This window comes from Pseudophryne corroboree, chromosome 2, assembly GCF_028390025.1.
Source record: "Pseudophryne corroboree isolate aPseCor3 chromosome 2, aPseCor3.hap2, whole genome shotgun sequence".
NCBI lineage: Eukaryota > Metazoa > Chordata > Amphibia > Anura > Myobatrachidae > Pseudophryne > Pseudophryne corroboree.
This window is the reverse complement of record NC_086445.1, coordinates 828,266,939-828,282,649: the sequence shown is the minus strand read 5'-3', so window position 1 is coordinate 828,282,649 and position 15,711 is coordinate 828,266,939. Positions and strand designations below refer to the sequence as shown.

Sequence of the window (15,711 nt, the reverse complement as noted above, 5' to 3'; positions counted from 1 at the left end):
TTCTTACATCCAAATATGTGATTTCTTCTCGGCTGATGGTGTGTGTAAACTTAATGGGACAATCCAACCCGTTGATTTGTTCAATGAGGTTGACCAATTCCCCATATGTCCCATTCCAAAACAGTATGACATCATCTATATAGCGCTTGTCAAACACTATATGATCACGCACCTCTCGGTTAATGAAAAGTTGTTCTTCCAATACTGATATATAAGTGTTGGCATATGCCGGTGCCACGGGAGACCCCATGGCACAGCCAAAGCACTGCTTATAGTATTTACCGTTGAAATAAAAGTAATTCCCCATGGTCCTTACGGAGTCCCCAGCATCCTCTACGGACTACGAGAAAAAAGATTTACCGGTAGGTTTAAAACCTTATTTTTTCTCTTTTTTTTTTGTATGAACTGGCACCCACATTTCAAAGATTTAATGTGTGTGCGGTTTTAAAATAGTTTATATATATATATATATATATATATATATATATATATTATTTATTTATGTGTATATATATATATATATAATAAGTACATGGGAAATATACCTGCCATGGAGCTGAATACAGCACAGCCTCTGAGGTGGTATCCCCCTCCCCTTTATGATACAGCACAGCCTCTGATGTGGGGCCCCCTTCCCTATATGATACAGACCCCCTGCATGATCTTAAATGTCTGAGGCACATCTCCTTCGCCTTTCCAGGGTCACTTCCTCCAGTCACTTGGTGCCCCCCATGGTGCAGACATGGAGCCTGAGTCCGCCCTACGAAGATCTTCTCATCCTGCACGAATGCAACAATTGCACTGTATGCAGGGAGGCAGCTGCTGTCACACAGCACGGTGCCTGCTGCTGGTCAAGCAGTCTCTTACTCCTGGAGGCTGGAGCTGCGTTCTGGCGGGCAAATAGAATGGAGGTCTGAGGAGGCGCCGGTGGTGATTGGCTAGGGAGACAGGCACTGAGGAATGGGCGGCTTCCTGCAGTATCAGCTGTGATTCCGATGTGCGCCTCAGCCAATACCATTTCAGTATTAGATGAGGTGCACAAAGGACTCTGACAAGCAGTGCTTCCTGTAGGACACACTAACTTTTTTGCGAACACTGCAATTTGTAGAACACTCTTCTATAGAGGTAATTGTTCCCATCTTGGAAATGTTTTGTGTTTTAGATGCCATCGACATCTCTCTTTCTATATATTACAAGATATGCTAGTTATGCATTCTTTTAACCTCCCAGAGTACCTAAGTTGTTCAGCACATTCCATCATTGGAGGATTAGTTTGTACATGCCAACATTATTGTCCTTCCTCCTCCTTTTATTGTCCAAATCACAAAAATTCTATGCAGCACCATATCTTTTGTTTTTATCAGCAATCATGGTTAGTGGGTTTGTTGCTTTATTTTTAATTATTTTTTTTATTACTCAAGCAGTCTAATTTTTATTGCAGGCCCTACAGATTGAGCCCAGTTTGTTACGCTGCAGCAAACCAGAGTGTGATGCTACTCCTTTGGATCATGTTTCTCAGATGAACAATAAGCTGGTTTTGGACATAAGACGACACATTAAAAAGTACTATAGTGTAAGTACAGTATGTGTCGTGTGTTTATATAAAAAATATAATAGTGTGACTTATACATTATATATATATTATTATTTTTTTGCTAGGAGTACAGTATTCCTACATAATACACCTTTTTTAAAGCATAGTTACTTTCATGAGGGGATGTTCATGTCCTCGTATGTTTTACTATAATTGACCCCGCGCTACACCTAACAAGCAATCCTTTAGCCTAAGGGATGTCCCTGCTCTTAAAATATAATTGCATAGTGATACCACCATTTCAAATAAATATAATGTACAGGATACTTAACATAAATTTATATAACTTTTTCCAGTTTTCCGTAGTGTTTTTGGGTCAGCTACGTGGTTTTTTTTTTCATAATAAATCATACCATAAGAAATTAATAAAACGCATGTGGAGCACACTGCCCTTAATGCTTAGGGTTGGCTCCTGATTGAGAATCACAGGGACTTTGCCACCTTATCCGCACGCCACCAGCAGACACAAGAATCATCACCTGTTTAACCAGCGGTGAGTTTAAGCTGTAGATTCATCTGTCGGTAGGCAGGTGCAGCTTTCCCACTACACTGACACTGAGGTGTCTCAACTGCATTACAGCCACTGGGTTTGCCTTTATTATACCATCAGTCTCCATCTATATACAGCAGGACTGATTGGGACAGCCCATTTCAGCGTCATCACAAAGTCTGGATTTGGATGCTATTTGCACTATATTCCACAGTGAGACTCTGATGTATTCGGGGATCAGTATGAGATCCCGGCGGTCTGGATCCCAGTGGTCATGTGATCGATGGCAGGATCCCAGCGGCGACCTCAGCGTGTCCCCATGAGGGCTCACTGCGCTCGCTATGCTTCGGGCCCAGGTGTGATCTAAGGTCGCCAAAGGGTTCTATTCACCCTCGGGTCCTGACCACTGGTATTGTAGTTGGTGTCGAGATTCCAGTGTTGGTATATTGGGGGTCATTCCGAGTTGATCGCATGTAGCAACTTTTTGCTGCTCGTGCGATCAAACTGACACCACCTATAGGGAGTGTATTTTAGCATAGCAGGGCTGCGAACACTTGTGCAGACCTGCTATGCTAAAAAAGTTTCTAGCAAAACAAGACCAGCCCTATCCCTACTTACCATTTGCGACGGATCCAGCGATGCAGATCCCGAATTTGAAGTCGGACATCCGCCCTCAAAACGCCTGGACACGCCTGGGTTCGCTGGACCACTCCCAGAAAATGGTCAGTTGACGCCCCGACACGCCTTCCTCCTGTCAATCTTCTTGCGGTCGCCGCAGCGACTGCTTTCCTCGTTCCCAGCGACAGCCGTCGCCGGGCAACGGCGCATGTGCGCAATTCGCACACGCAGTTCCGACCCGATTGCACCGCTGCGATCCAGTTTGGCGGTCAGTTGACTTCCTCCCTTATGGGGGAGATCCCATTTCCCTTTATACATTATTGGTAGTCATTTACATATTAAGGTAATATATATTGATTTCTCGAACATCCATAAGGGATACTGGGGACACTTTGTACAATGTGGTAGAGATGCTGTCCAAAGGAGTCGGTGCACTTTAAAACTTCAAACAGGGTAGGCTGGTTCCTCCCATATATGCCCTCCCTACAGCTCAGCCTAGGAAAACTGTGCCCAAAGGAGATAGACATACTTTAGAGGAGGAAACATGACAAGACAGCAGGTGGTGAGATTAATGAACCAGCACACAGCAGAACAACCAAACCAGCAACAGTCAGTGAACAAAAGAGCAACAACTTTCAAACAAGAACAAACTTGCACGAAGTGGAAGCACTACAAGAAAAGGATTTACCGGTAGGTAATTAAAATCCTATTTTCTCTAACATCCATAAGGGATACTGGGGACACTTAGTACGATGGGAACGTCCCAAAGCTCCCAGAAGGGGTGAGAACGTGCTAAGACGCCTGCAACACCGTATGTCAGAATTGGACATCCTCTGTAGCCAGGGTATCAAACCTGTAGAACTTGACAAACGTGTTTGTCCCTAACCAGGTAGCGGCCTATTTTTAATACTTTCCCGGGAGGAGTGTTGTAGGATTCCCGTGTTTCTATCATTATTGTTTTCTGATGTCAATATCATTCGTAATCCAGAGCAGTGTTTTATGGGGGGAGTTTTGTGAAATACTACCGAACATGAAGGCATAAAGCCCGGCCGGATCAGTGATATCCGTACTGGGCTTCATTGTGTTAGGTACTGAAGCAGTTAGAAAAATGTTTAAAAAAAACTTAGTGAAGTCTTCCTACCTAAACATAATTAGCCCTGGACTCTGTGGTTTCCCCCTCTAACCACAAGAACAGTTGCGGATGACCGTTGCGGTTTTTCCAATTAAGCGGTTCCTAGCATGGACCTGAATCAAGCCGAGCGGCTCCATTCATTCTTATGGGCAAACTGTTATGGTAGAGCCTGGGGAGACCGGGTGTGGATCATTAGATCGACAGTGTCTAGGCCGACAATGTTTAGGTCGACAGGGTTTCTAGGTCAAAAGGTCGACATGAGTTTTTCATGTTTTTTTTGGTGTTGTTTTCTCCGTACAGTGACCGGGAAGCCCAATTAGTGCACCGTGTCCCCTCACGTGGCTCGTTTCGCTCGCCATGCTTCGGGCAAGGTGCCTTGCTCCGCTACCACTGCACTCGGCACAGGTTACCGTTCCAATCGTAGTCCACATGGATCGTTAAGTATGAAAAAGTTACAAAAAAATGAAACACTCATGTCGACCTAGAAACCCTGTCGACCTAAACATTGTCGACCTAGACACTGTCGATCTTCAGACCGGATCCCGGGGAGACCGTAGCCAGTCAGGAAGCCCAACCTCTTGAAGGGTTAATGGTTCCGTTCCCCGCAGACAGGACACAGCTCCTGAGGGAACTATTCGCAAGCCCCACCACGGCGAGCCTACATTCCCGCAGCACGCCGCCACCCCTAACAGATCCAGAAGAAAGAAGAGTGGTGAATACTAAGCCAGCATCCCAGCTAGCGGGTCGCTGGCCATTATGGCGGCATTAGGGTACGGCGACGCATGGCTTCTAATCGGGATGGAATGCGTCTCCAGACACAGTGCACAGCTGCGTCTCAGTACACTTTTCACAGCACCAACACTGGCAAAAACAGCCTTAAAACGGTTTCTCTCCAATTTAAGCACCAGATTACCTCAGCAAGTATAAAAGCGGGAAGGCCGCTCGCCATTTAAGGGGCGGGGCCTTCACTATAAGCGGATCCAGCAGCTCACCAGCGCCATTTTCCCTCTGCAGTGGACACAGACACTGACTGATAGGAACGCGCAGCTCCTCTTGAGAGACTCCAGATTACCTCAGTGGTACCAGGGGGTCATAGCAGGAGCGGAGCAATTATTAGTGTACTAAGTCCGCTATCAGGGTACTAAGTCTGCGACCCGGCTAAGCTTGGCATTAGCGATAAGGGCGCGGTGGGAGCTGGCTCCATATAACCCTGTGTCTCCCTGAAGGGCTCTTTGTGGGTTAATTGTGCTTAACCTTTTCCTGTGTGTGTGTGTGTGTGTGTGTTGTCACATTTACATTATGTCAGGCAAAGACTGTGTTTCTTGTACAGCGGAGTGTTCTTCTTCACCAGGGGGCTCACTACAGGGTACTCAGGGCAGTGCACCTTCTCAGAATAGTGGGGCTGAACCAGAATGGGTTAATTCCATTAAAGGAATGATCTCCAATATTTCTACGAAATTATCCCGCAATGAGAAAGAGACGCAATACTTATGGCAGACTGTGGATGAGTTTATGAATAGAGACTCAGTCCCAAAAACAGCGTCTCAATACCCTCCCATTTGCCCGCAAAAACGATCTCTGGCCCATATTCTGCAGTCTGACTCTGACGGGTCAGACATGGAGGAGGGTTTGGAGGTGGGGGATGATACTCGGTCACAGGGAATAGAGGCTCTTATAGAGGCTGTCAGAGAAAATTCCTGATAAGGTGTGTGAGGAATCTTATTTTAATGTAAAAAAGAAGTCCTCAGTCACTTTTCCTGCGTCAAAGGAATTGAATGCCCTGTTTGAAGAACCGTGGGTTAATCCTGATAGGAAATTTCAAACCCCTAAAAGATTGCTCTCGTCTTTTCCTTTTCCTCTGGAGGATAGGAAAAATTGGGAAAATCCACCGATAGTGGATGTATCAGTCTCTAGACTGTCACGAAAAATTGTATTGCCTGTCCCTGAGACTACGCTCAAATCATTGTACACAGCTGCTGGGGTGGCCCAGAGACCCACTATTGCATGTAAGTGGATCACAAAAGCCATTGCTGAATGGTCAGGTAACCAAAATTTCAAATGGTCATGCTGCCATCCACGGAAGTGATCGGTGGATGGAAGCGTGACCATTTGAAATTTTGGCGCACAGAAACCAGGAGGAGCTATCTGGCCTTGTTTAGTATAAAAATCTGTATTGGAACACACTACACCATGCTTCTGAGGAAGAACCGTTACTGCGGAGGTCCGAAACGCGTTAAGCAGGTGTTCTTTTTCAACTTGTATGGAATAGGACTGGGACTCTTCATCGGATGTGGTGAACCAGGATATTTGGAACGAACCCACCATGGTGTAGTGAGGACCAGACTTTCCCTATGTTTTATGCTTTTCATTATATGTGAAGTGTTGACCTGAAGATATCTGGAAAAAGGTTTTGTACCTAAATAAGTTTGGAAACTTATGATATGCAATAAATATTATCCATACATGTGAGTGGAATGAATTAATAAATTGAAGATATTTGATTATCCGACAGTGTTGCACTAAATTCTTTTTCTTCTGAGGTTACCTACTTTGGATTGAAGCTGTATGCATTAAAGGAAGGACTAATCAAGATATTTGATAATCCTATTTCTCTGATGTCCTAGTGGATGCTGGGGACTCCGTAAGGACCATGGGGAATAGACGGGCTCCGCAGGAGACCGGGCACTCTATAAGAAAGATTTGGTACTATCTGGTGTGCACTGGCTCCTCCCTCTATGCCCCTCCTCCAGACCTCAGTTAGATTTCTGTGCCCGGACGAGCTGGATGCACACTAGGGGCTCTCCTGAGCTCCTAGAAAGAAAGTATATGTTAGGTTTTTTATTTTACAGTGAGACCTGCTGGCAACAGGCTCACTGCAACGAGGGACTAAGGGGAGAAGAAGCGAACCTACCTGCTTGCAGCTAGCTTGGGCTTCTTAGGCTACTGGACACCATTAGCTCCAGAGGGATCGACCGCAGGACCCGTCCTTGGCGTTCGTTCCCGGAGCCGCGCCGCCGTCCCCCTTACAGAGCCAGAAGCAAGAAGATGGTCCGGAAAATCGGCGGCAGAAGACTTCAGTCTTCACCAAGGTAGCGCACAGCACTGCAGCTGTGCGCCATTGCTCCTCATACACACTTCACACTCCGGTCACTGAGGGTGCAGGGCGCTGGGGGGGGGCGCCCTGAGCAGCAATAAAATCACCTTGGCTGGCAAAATAACCACAATATATAGCCCCAGAGGCTATATATGTGGTAATTACCCCTGCCAGAATACAGAAAAAAGCGGGAGAAAAGTCAGCCGAAAAAGGGGCGGAGCCATCTCCCTCAGCACACTGGCGCCATTTCTCCCTCACAGTTCCGCTGGAAGGAAGCTCCCTGACTCTCCCCTGCAGTCTACACTACAGAAAAGGGTAAAAAAGAGAGGGGGGGGGCACTAAATTGAGGCGCAGTAAATATTATAGCAGCTATAGGGGACATAATTCAGTTAGTCCCTGCATTATATAGCGCTCTGGTGTGTGCTGGCATACTCTCTCTCTGTCTCCCCAAAGGGCTTTTGTGGGGTCCTGTCTCCTTTAAGAGCATTCCCTGTGTGTGTGCGGTGTGTCGGTACGGCTGTGTCGACATGTTTGATGAGGAGGCTTATGTGGAGGCAGAGCAGATGCCTATAAATGTGATGTCACCCCCTGCGGGGCAGACACCTGAGTGGATGGACTTATGGAAGGAATTACGTGCAAGTGTCGACTCCTTACATAAAAAATTTGACGACATGCCAAATGCGGGACAGCCGGCTTCTCAGCTCGTGCCTGCCCAGGCAATTCAAAGGCCATCAGGGGCTCTGAAACGCCCACTACCTCAGATGGCAGACACAGATGTCGACACGGATACTGATACCAGTGTCGACGACGATGAGTCAAATTTAATGTCCACTATGGCCATTCGTTGCATGATTGAGGCAATGAAAGAGGTATTACACATTTCTGATATAAACCCAGGTACCTCAAAAAAGGGTATTATGTTTGGGGAGAAAAAACTACCAATAGTTTTTCTCCCATCTGAGGAATTAAATGAAGTGTGTGAAGAAGCGTGGGCTTTCCCCGATAAAAAAAATTGGTGATTTCAAAAAAATTACTAATGGCGTTCCCTTTCTCGCCAGAGGATAGGTCACGTTGGGAAACTCCCCCTAGGGTGGATAAAGCGCTCACACGTTTGTCTAAAAAGGTGGCACTACCGTCTCCGGATACGGCTGCCCTAAAGGAACCTGCTGATAGAAAGCAGGAGGCTATCCTAAAGTCTATATATACACACACTGGTGTTATACTGAGACCAGCTATTGCTTCAGCGTGGATGTGCAGTGCTGCTGCTGCTTGGTCAGATTCCCTGTCGGAAAATATTGACACCCTAGACAGGGACACTATATTGCTAACCGTAGAGCATATAAAAGACTCAGTCTTGTACATGAGAGATGCACAGAGGGAGATCTGCCGGCTGGCATCTAGAATAAGTTCATTGTCCATTTCTGCTAGGAGAGGCTTATGGACTCGGCAGTGGACAGGGGATGCAGATTCTAAAAGGCACATGGAAGTTTTGCCTTATAAGGGTGAGGAGTTATTCGGGGATGGTCTCTCAGACCTTGTTTCCACAGCAACAGCTGGGAAGTCAGCATTTTTGCCCCATGTCCCCTTACAGCCCAAGAAAGCGCCGTATTATCAGGTACAGTCCTTTCGACCCCAGAAAAACAGGCGGGGAAAAGGCGGGTCCTTTCTGTCTAGAGGCAGAGGAAGGGGAAAAAAGCTGCAACACGCAGCAGGTTCCCAGGAACAAAAGTCCTCCCCCGCTTCTTCCAAATCCGCCGCATGACGGTGGGGCTCCACAGGCGGAGCCAGGTACGGTGGGGGGCCGCCTCAAAAATTTCAGCGATCAGTGGGTTCGCTCACGGGTGGATCCCTGGATCCTTCAAGTAGTATCTCAGGGGTACAAGCTGGAATTCGAGGCGCCTCCCCCCCCCGCCGTTTCCTCAAATCGGCCTTACCGACAACTCCCTCGGGCAGGGAGGCTGTACTAGAGGCAATTCACAAGCTGTATTCCCAGCAGGTGATAGTCAAGGTACCCCTACTTCAACACTGTTTGTGGTACCGAAACCGGACGGTTCGGTGAGACCCATTTTAAATTTGAAATCCTTGAACACATACATAAAAAGATTCAAGTTCAAGATGGAATCGCTCAGGGCGGTTATTGCAAGCCTGGACGAGGGGGATTACATGGTATCCCTGGACATCAAGGATGCTTACCTGCATGTCCCAATTTACCTTCCTCACCAGGAGTACCTCAGATTTGTGGTACAGGATTGCCATTACCAATTTCAGACACTACCGTTTGGACTGTCCACGGCACCGAGGGTGTTTACCAAGGTAATGGCAGAAATGATGATACTCCTTCGAAAAAAGGGAGTTTTAATTATCCCGTACTTGGACGATCTCCTAATAAAGGCGAGGTCCAGGGAGCAGTTACTGGTCGGAGTAGCACTATCTCGGGAAGTGCTACAACAGCATGGCTGGATTCTAAACATTCCAAAGTCACAACTGGTTCCTTCCACACGCTTACTGTTCCTGGGGATGATTCTGGACACAGAACAGAAAAAAGTGTTTCTCCCGCAGGAGAAAGCCAAGGAGCTGTCATCTCTAGTCAGAGACCTCCTAAAACCAAAACGGGTATCGGTGCATCACTGCACACGAGTCCTGGGAAAAATGGTGGCTTCATACGAAGCAATTCCATTCGGCAGGTTCCATGCAAGGACCTTCCAGTGGGACCTCTTGGACAAGTGGTCGGGATCGCATCTTCAGATGCATCAACTGATAACCCTGTCTCCAAGGACCAGGGTGTCTCTACTGTGGTGGCTGCAGAGTGCTCATCTTCTAGAGGGCCGCTGATTCGGCATACATGACTGGGTCCTGGTGACCACGGATGCCAGCCTTCAAGGCTGGGGCGCAGTCACACAGGGAAGAAATTTCCAGGGACTTTGGTCAAGTCAGGAGTCGTCCCTACACATAAACAACTGAGGGCCATTTACAATGCCCTAAGTCAGGCAAGGCCCCTGCTTCAAAACCAGCCGGTTCTGATCCAATCAGACAACATCACGGCAGTCGCCCATGTAAATCGACAGGGCGGCACAAGAAGCAGGGTGGCGATGGCAGAAGCCACAAGGATTCTCCGATGGGCGGAAAATCACGTACTAGCACTGTCAGCAGTGTTCATTCCGGGAGTGGACAACTGGGAAGCAGACTTCCTCAGCAGACACGACCTCCACCCGGGAGAGTGGGGACTTCATCCAGAAGTCTTCCTACTGTTGGTAAACCGTTGGGAAAGGCCACAGGTGGACATGATGGCGTCCCGCCTCAACAAAAAGCTAAAGAGATATTGCGCCAGGTCAAGGGACCCTCAGGCGATAGCTGTGGACGCTCTAGTGACACCGTGGGTGTACCAGTCGGTTTATGTGTTCCCTCCTCTGCCTCTCATACCAAAGGTACTGAGAATAATAAGAAGGCGAGGAGTAAGAACGATACTCGTGGTTCCGGATTGGCCAAGAAGAGCTTGGTACCCGGAACTTCAAGAAATGTTATCAGAGGACCCATGGCCTCTACCGCTCAGACAGGATCTGCTACAGCAGGGGCCCTGTCTGTTCCAAGACTTACCGCGGCTGCGTTTGACGGCATGGCGGTTGAATTCCGGATCCTAAAGGAAAAGGGCATTCCGGAGGAAGTCATTCCTACGCTGATAAAAGCCAGGAAAGAAGTAACCGCAAACCATTATCACCGCATTTGGCGAAAATATGTTGCGTGGTGTGAGGCCAGGAAGGCCCCTACAGAGGAATTTCACCTGGGTCGTTTTCTGCACTTCCTACAGTCGGGAGTGACTATGGGCCTAAAATTGGGTTCCATTAAGGTCCAGATTTCGGCTCTGTCGATTTTCTTCCAGAAAGAACTGGCTTCACTGCCTGAAGTTCAGACTTTTGTAAAGGGAGTGCTTCATATTCAGCCCCCTTTTGTGCCTCCTGTGGCACCTTGGGATCTCAATGTGGTGTTGAGTTTCCTAAAATCATATTGGTTTGAACCACTTAAAACTGTGGATCTGAAATATCTCACGTGGAAAGTGGTCATGTTATTGGCCTTGGCTTCGGCCAGGCGTGTGTCAGAATTGGCGGCTTTGTCATGTAAAAGCCCTTATCTGATTTTCCATATGGATAGGGCAGAATTGAGGACTCGTCCCCAGTTTCTCCCTAAGGTGGTATCAGCTTTTCACTTGAAGCAACCTATTGTGGTGCCTGCGGCTACTAGGGACTTGGAGGATTCCAAGTTACTGGACGTAGTCAGGGCCTTGAAAATTTATGTTTCCAGGACGGCTGGAGTCAGGAAAACTGACTCGCTTTTTATCCTGTATGCACCCAACAAAATAGGTGCTCCTGCTTCTAAGCAGACTATTGCTCGCTGGATTTGTAGCACAATTCAGCTGGCGCATTCTGCGGCTGGATTGCCGCATCCTAAATCAGTGAAAGCCCATTCCACGAGGAAGGTGGGCTCATCTTGGGCGGCTGCCCGAGGGGTCTCGGCTTTACAACTTTGCCGAGCTGCAACTTGGTCAGGGGCAAACACGTTTGCTAAATTCTACAAATTTGATACCCTGGCTGAGGAGGACCTTGAGTTCTCTCATTCGGTGCTGCAGAGTCATCCGCACTCTCCCGCCCGTTTGGGAGCTTTGGTATAATCCCCATAGTCCTTACGGAGTCCCCAGCATCCACTAGGACGTCAGAGAAAATAAGAATTTACTCACCGGTAATTCTATTTCTCGTAGTCCGTAGTGGATGCTGGGCGCCCATCCCAAGTGCGGATTGTCTGCAATACTTGTATATAGTTATTGCCTAACTAAAGGGTTATTGTTGAGCCATCTGTTGAGAGGCTCAGTTATATTTCATACTGTTAACTGGGTATAATATCACGAGTTATACGGTGTGATTGGTGTGGCTGGTATGAGTCTTACCCGGGATTCAAAATCCTTCCTTATTGTGTCAGCTCTTCCGGGCACAGTATCCTAACTGAGGTCTGGAGGAGGGGCATAGAGGGAGGAGCCAGTGCACACCAGATAGTACCAAATCTTTCTTATAGAGTGCCCAGTCTCCTGCGGAGCCCGTCTATTCCCCATGGTCCTTACGGAGTCCCCAGCATCCACTACGGACTACGAGAAATAGAATTACCGGTGAGTAAATTCTTATTATTATTTCAGGTTGTGTTTTTATTGTATGTTTCCTTTTTCTTGCGCCACGGGTTTCACTCTTATGCCAGTGAACTGCTGATGCGGACTCCAGGAAAGGCGTGGAAAGGCTTTGTTTGGAGATGAACTAGACAAATGGATCTCCAAATCTACTGCGGGTAAGTCTACGTAGCTTCCTTCCTCAGCTCCCCCCAGCCAGGAAAGCTTATTCAGCTTCAAACTTAGTCCTTTTCGGATGGCCAAGTTTAAGGGCAAATCCAGAGGTGCTTCTACGGCCTCCAGAGGCGCAAGAGGTAAACCACACAAACCAGCAACTGCAGGTGCTCAGGAACAGAGCTCAGGCTCTGCTTCCTCAAAGCTTTTAGCATGACGGTGGACCGCGATGCCTGGAGGGTTGTCAGGTGGGAGCCCGACCAAAATTCTTCAGTCACATCTGGTCAAGTTCGTGACTGGATCCCTGGGTCTTAGATCTTATTTCCCAGGGCTACAAACTGGAGTTCCAAGATCTCCCACCTCACAGATTCTTCAAATCAGGCTTGCCAGTTTCACAAGAGGCAAGTATAACTTTACATTCAAAAACTGGTTCAGACTTAAGTCATTGTTCCAGTTCCACCTCATCTGCACAACAAGGGTACCATTCCAACTTGTTTGTAGTACCGAAACCGGACGGTTCGGTACGGCAGATTCTGAACCTCAAGTCCTTGATCCCGTTCTTAAGAGTGTCAAGTTCAAGATGGGGTCTCTGAGAGCGGTGAGCTCAGGTCTGGAGGAAGGGGAATTCCTAGTGTCTCTGGATATCAAGGATGCATACCTTCACATTCCGATCTGGCCGCCTCATCAGGCTTATCTATGGTTTGCACTGCAGAACTGTCACTACCAGTTCCAGGTTCTGCCATTTAGTCTCTCCACTGCACCGAAGGTATTCACCAAAGTGATGGCAGAGATGATGTTTATACTCCACAAACGGAGTAAATATAACTCCGTATATGTACGATCTTCTGATAGGGAGCAGTCACCCAGGGAGTGCAGTTTCAAGGAAGATGGTCAAGTCAGGAAGTCATCCTTCCAATCAACATTCTGGAACTCAGGGCCATATACAACGCCATTCTGCAGGCCTCATATCTTCAAGATCGGGCCATTCAGGTCCAGTCGGACAATGTGACGTACATAAACCATCAGGGCGGAACAAAAAGCATAGCAGCAATGTCAGTGGTGTCAAGAATTCTCCTCTGGGAAGAAAAAAACGCTGTGGCGTTGTCAGCGGTCTAAACTCTGGGAGTAGACAACTGGGAAGCAGACTTCCTCAGCAGACACGACCTGCACCCGGGGGGAGTGGAGCCGTCACCCGGAAGTGTTCAGGTGCTTGACACGTCGATGGGGATATACACAAATCGACATGATTGCCTCTCGTCTCAACAAGAAACTCAAGCGGTATTGTTCCAGGTCGAGAGACCCACAGGCAGTGGCGGTAGACACTCTGACGACTCCATGGGTCTATCAGATGGTGTATGTGTTTCCTCCACTTCCTCTGATCCCAAGAATTCTAAAAAGAATAAAAATGGAAAAGGTTCAAGCAATACTCATTACTCCGGACTGGCCAAGAAGGGCATGGTACGGGGACCTTCTGGATATGTTCCTCGAAGATCCATGGCCTCTTCCTCTTTGCGAGGATCTTCTGCAACAGTGCCTGTTCGTCTATCAGGACTTACCACGGCTACATTTGACGGCATGGAAGTTGAACGGCTGATTGTAGCCAGAAGAGGGATCCCTAACAAAGTTATCCCGACTATGATCCAAGCCAGGAAGAGGGTAACATCTAAACATTACCACCATATTTGGAAGAAATACGTCTCTTGGTGTGAGAGCAGAAATTATTCTGTGGTGGAATTTCATCTGGGACGTTTCCTGCTTTTTCTGCAGGCACGTGTGCATGTGAGCCTACGCCTAGGCTCCATTAAAGTCCAGATTTCGGCCTTGTCCATTTTCTTTCAGAAGCAATTGGCTTCTCTCCCTGAGGTCCAGACGTACTTGAACGGTGTTCTGCACATCCAAACTCCCTCTGTGCCTCCCACGGCACCTTGAGATCTCAATTTGGTGCTGTATTTCCTCCAGTCGGACTGGTTTGAACTGTTAGAGGAGGTGGACGTAAAATATCTTACTTGGAAGACCGTCACGCTGGGGGCTTTGTCTCATAATTGTCCCTATGTAATTTTCCATGAGGACAGAGCTAAACTCAGAACTCGTCAGCAATTTCTGCTGGTGTCTGCATTTCACATTAACCAACCTATTGTGGTTCCGTTTATCACCGACACTTCTACTACTGTACTTCAAAGTCTTTGGATGTTGTGAGGGCTTTGAAGGTATACGTAAAGAGGACAGCTCGTCACAGGATATCCGACTCGCTGTTCATTCTCTATGATCCCAATAAAATTGGGTGTCCTGCTTCAAAGCAGACAATTGCACGCTGGATCAGGCTCACTATCCAGCATGCTTATTCCATGGCAGGTTTGCCAGTTCCAAAATCTGTACAGGCCCACTCTACTTGGTCAGTAAGTTCTTCCTGGGCGGCTGCCTGGGGTGTCTTGGCTTTACAGCTCTGCCAAGCGGCTACTTGGTCTGGTTCCAACACGTTTGCTAAGTTATACAAGTACGATACTTTGACCAAACTGAAGGTCCTCAGAGGCCAATCAGTGCTGCAGGAACCTCAGCACTCTCCCACCCAGTTTGGGAGCTTTGGTACATCCCCATGGTACTAAATGGGACCCCAGTATCCTCTAGGACGTAAGAGAAAACAGGATTTTAATTACCTACCGGTGAATCCTTTTCTCGTAGTCCGTAGAGGATACTGGGTGTCCGCCCGGGGTTTCGTTTTTCCTGCACTGTTACTTGGTTAAGTATTGTTGGTTCAGCTGTTGCTGTTCCTGTTTAAAGTTGGGTTAGCATAGCTTTCCTCTGGTTTGTGTGTGCTGGTTCGGAATCTCACCACTTTCCTTTATATCCTTCTCTCAAAATATGTCCGCCTCCTCGGGCACACTTTCCTAGACTGAGTCTGGTAGGAGGGGCATAGAGGGAGGAGCCAGCCCACACTATCAACTTCTTAAAGTGCCCATGGCTCCTAGTGGGCCAGTCTATGCCCCATGGTACTAAATGGAACCCTAGTATCCTCTACGGACTACGAGAAAATGATTTGCCGGCAGGTAATTAAGATCCTATTTTCACAGTGTGTGTGAGTGGTGTCTTTATTGGAATATTTATTTTACAGTGGAACTACTAGTACCAGCGAGCCCTTTAATGCCCTGCATGCTTGGACTTGTTGTTCTCCAAGTACCAGCATAGAGGGGGGGGGGGGGGTGTTTGCTGGGACCTATAGTTCCTCTGTAAAAGACAATATTTATTCTTAATTTTACACAATGTATATCAGCCCGGACAGCCCCGGGCTATTATGTGGGTCCCTACTCCCCCAGGGAACCCTGGCCTGAGCTGACTAGTTGGGAAGCGGTACTGCCACGTCCACAGGGACTTGTATAAATGTGCCCTCCGGATGTGGCATTTTCTGCAGCAGGGTACATTGGTTTCCACAGGGAAACATTGGTGTGTAGAGTGGATCTTGATTCAG

The 15,711-nt window shown here is 47.7% G+C and overlaps 1 protein-coding gene across 5 annotated transcripts in view; it reads left to right on the top strand.

Moving 5' to 3' along the window:
• Nucleotides 1-15,711, top strand: part of POLA1 (DNA polymerase alpha 1, catalytic subunit) — a 1,252,649-nt gene that overhangs the window by 881,951 nt on the left and 354,987 nt on the right. For all 5 annotated transcript variants that reach the window (XR_010241483.1, XM_063955699.1, XM_063955698.1 and 2 more), the window contains exon 33: nucleotides 1,442-1,573. Coding sequence is in view for 4 of the 5 variants with exons in the window: in XM_063955699.1 (XP_063811769.1) it covers nucleotides 1,442-1,573 (132 nt within the window). In the remaining variant the exon portion in view is untranslated. The remainder of the gene's footprint in view (nucleotides 1-1,441; nucleotides 1,574-15,711) is intronic.